Genomic DNA, 11,164 nt, shown 5'->3' on the forward strand with positions numbered 1-11,164 from the left:
ATGCGTTAATGCTCATAATCCGCCTTGTTTTTCTCATCCTGACTCTCCTGCAGCACTTCTTCTCACCCTCTCTCTGAAATGCTCCGTTGTAGCGCTTGCTCCTCCCTCCAGAAAGCAAAGTCTGCCCTGATTGGTCAGCTAGCCCACTGTGTTGTGATTGGTCAACGTTTCACATTCCAAAAAAACTCTTCCTTCCTCCAGAGCATCAGCTCCGTCCCTCTCTTTTGTTGTGTGAGGGCCAAACTAGCCGGAGAGTTTTACGTCACTTCCGTAACATTCTGACCTCATAAAGTTACGGAAATGAAAGAGATAATTCAATCGAGCCGTTTCAGGCAGCTCAGGAGCAGTGTTTCTGAGGGGGAGGGTAACTCCTTTTAGGCGTGGACTTCAGGTTTTACACTCTACGGACCTTTTACATGTAAAAATATATATATAACACACTAAAGAAGAGGGAAAAAGTGGAAAAGCATAATAGGGCCACTTTAAACGTTCTCCCGTCAAGCTTCGACCCCGGTTTTGTTCCCTAACTCAACTGTGGATCAGGTACGGCTACCGCGGACGGGACTGCCGCTCCAACCTCTACCTGCTGCCCACAGGAGAGATCGTCTACTTCAACGCCTCTGTGGTGGTGCTTTACAACACCGAGGAGCAGCAGCAGAGACACTACCTGGGCCACAACGACGATGTCAAATGGTAAGAGAGAGCAGCAGGCAACATCTGGGTCTGAAAAGTGGAGCCAATGTGGAAGGGCCTTAAACTTGCATTCTTTCTTAAAAGAAGTCTGATTGTATAGAAGTCAATGAGAAAGTTACCCTACTTCTCACATGATTTATTCCCTCAGTAAACATTGTAAACATGAGTTTATGGTCTCAATCTCTAGTTTCAAGTCTTCTTCAATACAGCATGATGTTCATTTAGTAAATTATGGTCCATTTAGAGTCAAATAGACCATAAAGGAGAGTATGCTGTAGGGCGGGGCTACTTTGTGATTGACAGGTCGCTACCAGAGCTGTATGCAAAGTCTCTGTCACTCCAGTCCAAATATGGTCATTTTTGTTCACTGGTTGCAAAAAAACAAGATGTCGACGCCCCAAATCCAAGATGGAGACAGCCGAAATGCCAAACTCAAGGTTTCAAGGGGACAGTTCACAAACCAATAGGTCACGTCAAGTCGACTCGGTCCACTTCTTATACACGGTTTATTTATTTAACATAAGGTCTGTTTAGATTAACCTGCTATCCGATTTCCTGCGAAACCTGGATTTTCCCATTTACCCTGGAACTTGTGTGCATGTGAACATATCCACATAGAATAAGACACAGAAAGCAGCCAGAGGATATGCAAACATTTGCTTGAACAGAGGAGTGAGTCTTTATCTCCTTGTGAAACAACAAGACATTGACACTCTTGACAGATTTAAATGCTCCATGTAATTCTGCTGTATCAGTCTCCCTCTGTTATTCAGTCATGTGATCTTTGGTTTACTTAATGAGCGCTAGTTGACATCCTGAATGAGCTCTGTGACTGGAGCCACTGGGATGTAAACGAACTGAATCCCCCCCTTGGGCATGCTGGGAAAGCTACTCATCTCTACAGGGAAACAAGTGTGTTCCCCTCTCCCATGGCGACCTATTGAGTTCTGCTCTTCCTCCTGCCTTAACAAGGATCCTGAATTAACCGCTGTAGTTTTTATATCCCTTTTTATTGCGTCTGCGTCTGGAGGCATTGTGTTTTCAGGTTGTCCGTCCGAAAAACTCCCTGTTTTTTCTCATTAATGTGATATCTCAGAAACGCCTGGAGATAATTTTATTAAATTTGGCACAAACGTCCACCAGGACTCAATGATGAACTGAAAATAATTTGACAGTAAAAAGGTTTAAGGAACTGTGATCCTATTTCTGTCTTTTTGTTGTGTTACCTCAGGAACGCCTTGAGCAAATCATTTTTTCTAATTTGGCAAAATCAGAAAGCATGTTTTTTGGTCATAATGCAAGAATTTGACATGCTAAGTATGACAATTTCCCACAAATGTCAACGAGGATAAAATGATGAATTGACAACATTTTGGAAAGACGTCAATAAACTACAACTGCGAGGCGGTAATTCTAGTTTAATTTTAGAAAATCCCCAAATTGTTGTATTGCAATAAATATTTCCTGATTAAAACAAGTCAGAGGCTGTTAAAGAAAACACTGCCTGTCCTGGAGACGGTAGCAAGTGATAGTAAATCCTGAAAAACGTCTCCGCAGCATTTGGTGTTTACATTTTCAACGTGATGCGTTTACTTTCATTGTGCTTCAATCTGAATCTGCTGTGAAAGAGTTTTCTGGATTTAACATAAAAGCCAGAGGCAATGTTAAAGAATTAAAATGAAGCAATGATCTATATTTTCTCGTCCTAGCCTGAGTGTGCATCCTGACATGGTTACCATAGCAACTGGGCAAATGGCTGGAAACTCTAAAGATGGAAAGGTACTGTGAAAACCATCACTCACAACCTCCTACTGAGTTTCACTCATTTACAGTTACATTTTGAGGACCGGTTAAGGCAGGTACTAAATGAATGGAAAAGACAGTGACTTACAGAGAATAAAATATACCTCAATGTTTAAATTATAATGGTTATAAATATTAAGAAAACTATCTTTGGATTTAGCAGCAGATGTGTTTTTTCTCGCAGTGTTGCACATATTTCTTCTTAATCTAATCCCACGTTTTTGTATCAAATGAGTCAGTCAGACACCGTTTCTCTGTCTGACTCCATCCCTGTCACCTGTCTGTTCAGCTGCTGGCGCCTCATGTTCGTGTGTGGGACTCTGTGAGCCTCAACACGCTCCATGTGATCGGGATGGGAGTGATCGACAGAGCGGTCACCTGTGTGGCTTTCTCCAAGTCGGTAAGCTGCATTACATCCTGTGTAGAGTTTACTTAGGCTTTGAAAGAAAGTTCAGTCAGGTAGTGACTGGTGGAATATTTTAATAAATCCGTGCATCTGTAACTTTTAGTTTTGTGAGGGTCTAACTCCCTGTTTTTTCTTTCTCTCAGAACGGCGGCACCTTCCTCTGTGCCGTGGACGATGCCAACGATCACATGCTGTCGGTCTGGAACTGGCAGAAGGAGAAGCACCTGGCTGACGTCAAGGTACCCCTACCCCTTTACCTTTGACCACCTGATCCTGATCCCATTTACACATCTGTCATATTATTACATTCTTCTCAATACATCGCATAGAGAAACACGTTTGCATCCTCGCATCTCCTGTCTCCACAGTGCTCCAACGACTCTGTGCTGGCCGCTGTGTTTCATCCAATGGATGCCAACCTGATTGTCACCTGTGGAAAATCTCACCTCAACTTCTGGACCGTGGAGGGCAACACTCTGACCAAGAGACAGGGCCTGTTCGAGGTACAGCCATGATAACAAACTGCTCCAAAGATGTATCACAAAACAGCCCTGCCTCATGTTGACCGTTTAACCACCAAAATACACTAAGCAGCAATATGTGCTAATAATCCTACTTTCTTTCTCCCTCTAGAAACATGAGAAGCCAAAGTACGTGCTGTGCGTGGCGTTCGCTGAGAATGGAGACGCCATCACAGGAGACTCCAGTGGAAACATCTACGTCTGGGCCAAAGGTATTGTGCCTTCCAATACCCAAACTACCGTACTATTTAGTACGCCAGAAAAATATTTAGTATATCCCCAATTTCAAATGCAGTAAGCCAAAAAAAAACAATGCATACTGCTAGAGTATGTACTAAAAGTAAGCGATTTGGAACGCAGCTGTAGAATCTAACTGGATCACAGTTATCTTGACCTTTTTGTTGATATTTAGATATCAAGTCTCCAAACATCAAAAGACTGAAGTAAGAAAATGTTACTGCAGCAGTGCTGTTCATGTAAGAACATGATTGGATGTTTAAAAAAGCAATCTGTAATGATACAGCATAATAAAACCAATTTGCCAGTTAATGATCGCTACCAAAACATAGCTATGAAAAATGTTACCTTTCATTTCATCACTACTTTGAAACTCAGGATCTGTGTCCTCTGGATTTGTTTTGGTTTCATGTCCGTTCCGATTGGCAGGTGGTAGCCGCATCAGCCAGGTGGTGTCGGGGGCCCACGAGGGAGGGATTTTCTCCGTTTGTGTCCTGAAGGATGGCACCATGGTGACTGGAGGAGGGAAGGACCGCAAGGTGGTGCTGTGGGACCACGACTACAGAAAAAGTGCAGAGATGGAGGTGAGGGAGCCCAAGTAATGTCTTTTTTGACTTCATCATTGAGGTTTTTTTTAAAACAACTTCGTAGGCCTGGTCCTATTTTCTCTGAGCTCCATCTTGATCTATTAGTGTGTGAGAAGCTTTCTTAAAGTCAATGCTGTGTGTGTCTGTGTGTCCAGGTGGGCGAGCCGCTCGGTCCTGTACGGGCGCTGGCCGAAGGTAAACAGGGAGAGCTCTTCATAGGAACCACCAAGAATGCCATCATCAGAGCTGCCTTCCCCGATACATTAACTCCTATTGTACAGGTACACACACAATGTGCATGTTTCTGGTTTAAGAAGCACTCACCGTGATCATTTTGTTTACAGTGGAAGAGGCGAACAGTAGTTTTAACTCACTCATGCTGTGTATTAAATGAGACATGTGATGTGCTACATACAGGGTCACACAGATGAGCTGTGGGGTCTGGACATCCATCCCTCCATGGAGCAGTTCGTCACCTGCTCCCAGGACAGACAGGTTCACCTCTGGGACACCAACTCCCATCAGCCCCTCTGGAGCAAGACCATTGAGGTGACTGGAAGCAGGATGTGGATTGTGTTGTGCCTTTAACATCAGGATGTAAAAGCACTGACCTGACAGTATAAAAAATAATTTAAAACAATTCGACAGATCTATCATGAATTATAAGAGTCATGAATTAAACTAATTCATTCTCGGCTTTGCTCCAGGATCCAGGGAGGTCTGCAGGCTTCCATCCCAGCGGTGCTGTTGTGGCTGTGGGGACCATGACTGGAAGGTTGGCCTAAGTTACATTCAAAAACTAAACACTATATCCTCTTTCCCATTGGACAAAAAAACACTTACACCCACCAACATCTGGCTGGACTCGGCAGTAGTCCCCAGTATTTATCCGCTTTAGCTACGATCGGTGTTGATGATAACATGACACGCGGCTGGACACGCTCATTTTTCGTCCCTTTTCTGGTGCGATGCTATGAGACACGCGTTGATGTGAATAATCAACAGGGATTTGTACAATTATTATAATTTATTAATGTACAGCACATTCAAGTAATATGCTCTCCCCAAAGCCACTAGACTCCATTGACAGAAACAGTCATTTTACCTTGCTGTTATAAAACACACTTCATTCAAACAAAATAAAAGTCATCAAAACCAGACTGTTAGTCTTTCCACTGTTCCAACAATCACCAACTCTGGTTTGAGAGTTTGAAAGAGAGACTGAATAAGTAAACCGATATAAAAAGAAGTAACCACCATAATGTTTTTTACTGATGTGTTTACCGCGTTATACTCATCTGCAGGCAATGGTAAAGGACTCTATCACAAGTTAGTGGGTTCTCTGGTGTTTAAAAAACCTGCATATATACACTCATTTTGGTGAAAGAAGGGGATTAAAAACGACATTCACAGCAGGCGGAACAGCTGTTATACAGGAGGACAACTAATCCATTTCTTACAGGCTACAGCTTTACATGTTTGCTGCTTTAAGACGGATTACTGTCTGTACTGTATTTACAATCTATGATTAGGGGGTTTGTACCTTTTTGATAGAACATTTTTAAATTAAAAAGAAGTTATGAGCAATCTGTTTTTCTTTTTGAGGTAATATATCAATTATATTATAATAATAAGTTGCTGTGTAGATCAACAGAAAAAAAGTAACTGAGTAATTGTTTAAATCATTTACTAACCAGAATGACAATGTAAATGTATTTGTTGCTTGGACAAAACAAGCAATTATTAGACATAATCTCTAGTTCTGTAAACCTATGAGGGGCATTTTCCCTGACATTTCTGACGTGTGTTTGTGTGTGTGTGTGGTGTGTGTGTGTGTGGGTGTGTGTGTCTTGTGTGTGTTGTGTTGCAGATGGTTGGTGCTGGACACTGACACCCGGGATCTCGTTTCTATGCACACAGACGGCAATGAGATTATCTCAAACATCAAGTACTCTCCAGGTAAAACAGCAGCTGGTGTAACAGCGCTCAGAAACGTGTCATGTTTCAGCGCTGTGTTAACTCTGTTAACTCTGGGCTCCTTGTGCCTTCAGACGGTAACTTCCTGGCTGTCGCTTCTCACGACAACTTTGTTTACATCTACGCGGTGACGGAGAACGGCCGAAAGTACAGCCGCGTGGGGAAATGCACTGTGAGTATACAATTCTGAAATAACAACCCTTACAATTCACATCACAGTAGTCTGAACGCTTTAAAATATATTATAAAAATGACAAATATTCATATTTATTTAAAGGTGAATAAATGTTTTGTTATTTCTATTATACCTTCCTTAAAGTAGAAAAGTCTTGATGAATTGAAGTAAATGGAGCAAAACTATCTCAAAACACATGTTTTAAATCTTTTGTTGTTAAAAATGTGGCTCTAATGTTTTTCAATTCATCAAGAATTTTCTCTATATTTTGATTCTTCATGTGGGGAAAAACATAGTTTCCTCCAAGAATTCAAGGTAACACAAATGCAAATGGTCATTTTGAGGGTGAAGTATTCCTCTATTCTCCAGTACAGGGAGTTTGGAATCAAACCTTGGCGCTCTGTGTGATCTCTTTTTTAAGTCACTTAAACTGATCTCTTTTTTTCTCCAGGGCCACTCCAGCTTCGTCACCCATCTGGACTGGTCAGCTGACAGCCAGTACCTCGTCACCAACTCAGGAGACTACGAGATCCTCTTCTGTAGGTCCTCCCTCGTGTCTCTTTTGGCATACGCGTGTAGCTAACTCTTTCAATGTTTTCAATGTTTCAATGATGGAAAAAAAGTGACATTTTGACTTTTGCTGGAAAACACACAGTTATAACTTCTGCAATAGACTGCAGCAGAGACTTAACTTCCTGAGGACACTGAGGCCGTATGGAGTGAGCAGCTATCATGCTGATTATCTTTCTAGCAACCCCAGAGGGCATCATTAGATGTGGAAATACAGCATGGTTTGGCAACCTAACAGTGCAACTGAATAGACAGGCTTGCCAGTATTCACAAAACAGCTATGAGGGTAGAAGGGAAGAAATAATATGAGCATGAACAGAGCCTGTAGCAGTAGGCAGCCATGAAACCAAAGAAACAAAAATCATTGCAGACTCTCAACACCCTCTCTCCTTTTTGAATATGAACCTCTGACATCAGGAAGAAAACGTTGTGTACCAAAGTGAAAGAACAACCGCTTGAAGCTATCGTTTTGTTCCACTTTATGATAGTCATGTGCAGTTTGGGGGCAAAAACCCTGGATTATACGCATGCATGTTAGTCCCAATAGAAACCATTTCACATAGTGAGACTATTTTCTCACTTTATAAAAATGATTTGTTTTGACCTCTAGTATAATCACAGCCTTATGAAACGTAGCAACCACAAACTAGAGACCTAGAACATTCAGAGGATGTATGGCTTTTTATTAGTTTATTGACAATAAGTGGGTTTCTGAGCAGTTTCCAGAACAGAAGCGCTCACCGCTGACAAATACAATTCTTGCAGAAATCTCCAACTATCAAAAGTTTAAAATTACAAATCACAACTAGGATTTTTCTGTGGTGCTCCTCGAGGTGGTGTTCTAATGTGGTATTTTGAAGTGACTTTTTGATGTATTTAAGTATTTCTCAAGTGGTATTTTTTTATTTTATTTAGCACCAAATCTGGGTAACAAATGGTATCAAGCCAAAAATTGCTGGAACAGACAATAGAGCATGGTAATGGCCCTAGTTGTAATTCTGATTTATCACTAAAACAACTTGACACACACTGTCAAATTAATCTTCAGATTCCCAGCTTTCAGATGTATACCACTTATACGGCATAAACAGTTGATCTGCTACCTCCCCCAAAGATCTCCTGTCCCCCCCCTAGAAATGACAAAAACGTGTCTATTTTGGTCTCTTGGAGTTAAAACTACAGACTGTAGCACTGTCAGGCAGGAATGACGATTTTTTTTTTTTTCTAGGGGAGGCATCCAGTGGTAAACATGTGACCAACATGGACACAATGCGCAACCAGGAGTGGGCCACGTCCACCTGCACTCTGAGCTTCAACACCTTTGGTAAGTCCTTTTTTTTATCCGTCAGTTTGACCATTTTAACGTCTTCATTATAATCCTGTGAACCCAGCTGAGATCAGCAAGCTGAGTTATCAAATTCACCTCTCAGTTTTATATATCTGTGTATTTGAGGTGTTAGTAGGCTGACGCTCAGAGCAACTGACAGTCAGAGCAAAAAGCATAAAGCTGCACCAAGCAAATGTGCTCATTGGAAGATCTAAATGACAACAAAAAAAGTACTTTGTAATGTTTAACAGCAACCTGCAAACATTTTGACTCATCAGTTCTGTTGTTCGGGACATGTCTCCAGCTTTGAATCTTGTCTTTTTCACCTTTTCACTAACTCTCTCTGTCTCTCAGGAGTCTGGCCGGACGGAGCAGACGGCACAGACATCAACGCCGTGTGCAGGTCACATGACGGATCCCTGATGGCCTCCGCCGACGACTTTGGCAAAGTGCACTTGTTCTCCTTCCCCTGCTCTCAACCAAGGGTCAGTCGTGTTCACTCAGTGTTTGCAATCCACACATTGATTTTCTTTTGTCTACATATTTACGAGCCGAAAGCTTCATCCCTCGACTGGTTTTACAAAAAAACAAAACAGTTGAGCTCTGTGTCGACCTTTTAAACACTTCTGGAGGCGAGCAGCCGCACAGTTCCTCTCTTCCTGCATTGTGATTAAGTGTGAATGAACACAATGAAAGCTCAGCAGAAATTACGAAGTAGTCAGCCACCAGGCTTTCGGTGTGGGATCACCACCAGACCTATAATACGCAGTTTCTACCAGGTGGTAATTTGTTGATCCCAAACACGTTCTTCTTCTTCTTTTTTTCAAGTTCCAGTTTTCAGCCAAAGCCATTTAAAGTGGAGCTGTAAACTTAACGGTCCGTTTCAGACGAGCTGGCTGCCATTAGCACAGAAACTCAGACGCTGTTAAGTTACAACAAGTCGGTATTGTTTAAAAATTCTCTTGGAATGAAACTCAACTTCTTTTTTTACTAAAGCGAGTTACAGTGTTGCACCATGAAAACTCATGCAGAACTTTATATTGGGTTTTTTCTTAAATTTCTGTAACTGTTGATTCTTTTAGTTTCACTGTCAGTGTTGCACAGCCAAGGTTTTACGCAAAACTGTTATTTACATTAATCTGAGGAAGAAATGTCACTCCATATGCTACCCCTTCATTGTGTAGAAATTGTGTTGGAGACAGTTTCAAGTATTTGGCTCTATTTGATGACCGATATTAACAGTAGTAAAGTTAAGAGTTTGAGTACAGCAGCTTAAAATCAACCTCACCGTGTATCATCTGACTGATTTGTCCCTCTGCTGTGTTTCCCCCTCCTCCCTCTGCCCCGCTCACACCTGCAGGCTCCAAGCCACGAGTACGGTGGCCACAGCAGTCACGTGACCAACGTTGCCTTCCTGCACGACGACAGTCACCTGATCTCCACCGGCGGGAAAGACACCAGCATCCTGCAGTGGGGGGTCTAGGCGATTGTTATCCTCCCATAGCTCCCATCCTGTGGGGGGACCGGCGTCCTGCCACCCTCTTCACTGTTCTATCCTCCTGCACCACCAGGGGGCAGTGTGTCCACTGTGCCTACTGGAAATAAAAAAATAATCATAATGAAAATAAAAAAACACACATTACTTGACCCACAGATGTCACACCAGATGAGATGTATCATTGTGAAAGATATAATATTATTTAGTGTCCTGCTGTTTTGTAATAGAATGTAGAAAAAATGACTTGATGCCATGAAGGAAGTGAATCCTAACCTTTCCCCCAAAAAGATTTGACTACTGCAACACCGACCCAGCAGGAAGCAGTGACCCTGTGATTTAGCGTCAGTACTAACTGTGCCTAAACTGTATTTATCTCGACCCCCCCTTTAAAGGAATTCCACCCATTTTAAAGGAACGGGTCTGTTTGCAGGATTTAGCGCCTTGATAACATGTACACTCTGCATGCTCCACAGTCACGGTTAGGGTTTTATTTATATGTTGGGGGTCTAATATTAGGGTATTTCTCCTACTCTTCCAAGCAGCTTTTGGTTCCCATAAAGTATGAAAATCAGTTGGCAGACTCCTGAAACTTGTTTCATGTGGATGCAAGGCAGACTTCAAAATCAGTCAGCACGGGATCAGCACCACCGCCCAACGAGAATGTGAGATTGACGGAAAATAATGCAGAATTTGATGTTCAATGTAATTGATAACTCTGCTTAAATGGTTTCTTGTAGATTCTCACACACCAAAATGCATGGCAACCAATGGAACTACACTATATATATATATATATATATATATATATATATATATATATATATATATATATATATATATATATATATCAGGGTTAAAACATGTAAAATCACTTTACCCCAGGCGAGCGCGATAGATTCTTGTGAGCATGCACCGCTCTTTCTTGAAGCCGAAACTCACAGTGATAAAACCCTCAAACGTGCAGAAAGTTCAACAGAACGCAGCCTTGTCAGTATGTGTGATATTCTAAATTTATTAGCTTCCAGCTTTAAGAAAGAGCGATGATTGCTTGGAAGAACAGGATATTGTATTAGGATTCCTAAAATTGGTGGTATTCCCCCTTTAAACCGCTTCCTATAACCCCAATGCCTTGTCATCGTAGACATTTCCATCCCTCAGCCTGATTATAAAACCCTTAGGGTGCAGATTGTAAGTATTACAGATTGTTAAAGGTACAAAGTGCCCCCCCCACCCACCCACCCTAGGGCTGCTGTGTTACTGATTGTACTACTACGTCACTGTCACTAGATGGCGGTACAATGCAAGAGAATGAGCATGACCGAGGCCGTCCTCCTCTTGTAGATGCTGTTAATGTTGCAAAAGGTCTATAG

The 11,164-nt window shown here is 42.0% G+C and overlaps 1 protein-coding gene across 3 annotated transcripts in view; it reads left to right on the forward strand.

Annotated features, from left to right (window-relative positions):
* Window positions 1–10,595, forward strand: part of eml2 (EMAP like 2) — a 30,152-nt gene extending 19,557 nt beyond the window's left edge. For all 3 annotated transcript variants that reach the window (XM_054596739.1, XM_054596746.1, XM_054596753.1), the window contains 16 exons: window positions 544–693; window positions 2,403–2,472; window positions 2,786–2,896; window positions 3,046–3,141; window positions 3,271–3,405; window positions 3,536–3,635; window positions 4,090–4,244; window positions 4,403–4,528; window positions 4,665–4,796; window positions 4,955–5,022; window positions 6,118–6,206; window positions 6,299–6,396; window positions 6,851–6,938; window positions 8,198–8,293; window positions 8,651–8,781; window positions 9,657–10,595. In XM_054596739.1, the coding sequence (XP_054452714.1) occupies window positions 544–693; window positions 2,403–2,472; window positions 2,786–2,896; window positions 3,046–3,141; window positions 3,271–3,405; window positions 3,536–3,635; window positions 4,090–4,244; window positions 4,403–4,528; window positions 4,665–4,796; window positions 4,955–5,022; window positions 6,118–6,206; window positions 6,299–6,396; window positions 6,851–6,938; window positions 8,198–8,293; window positions 8,651–8,781; window positions 9,657–9,779 (1,768 nt within the window). In that variant the 3' untranslated portion in view covers window positions 9,780–10,595. The remainder of the gene's footprint in view (window positions 1–543; window positions 694–2,402; window positions 2,473–2,785; window positions 2,897–3,045; window positions 3,142–3,270; window positions 3,406–3,535; window positions 3,636–4,089; window positions 4,245–4,402; window positions 4,529–4,664; window positions 4,797–4,954; window positions 5,023–6,117; window positions 6,207–6,298; window positions 6,397–6,850; window positions 6,939–8,197; window positions 8,294–8,650; window positions 8,782–9,656) is intronic.
* The last annotated feature ends 569 nt before the right edge of the window (window positions 10,596–11,164 follow it).

This window comes from Anoplopoma fimbria, chromosome 1 (assembly GCF_027596085.1).
Source record: "Anoplopoma fimbria isolate UVic2021 breed Golden Eagle Sablefish chromosome 1, Afim_UVic_2022, whole genome shotgun sequence".
NCBI classification, from domain to species: Eukaryota; Metazoa; Chordata; class Actinopteri; order Perciformes; family Anoplopomatidae; genus Anoplopoma; species Anoplopoma fimbria.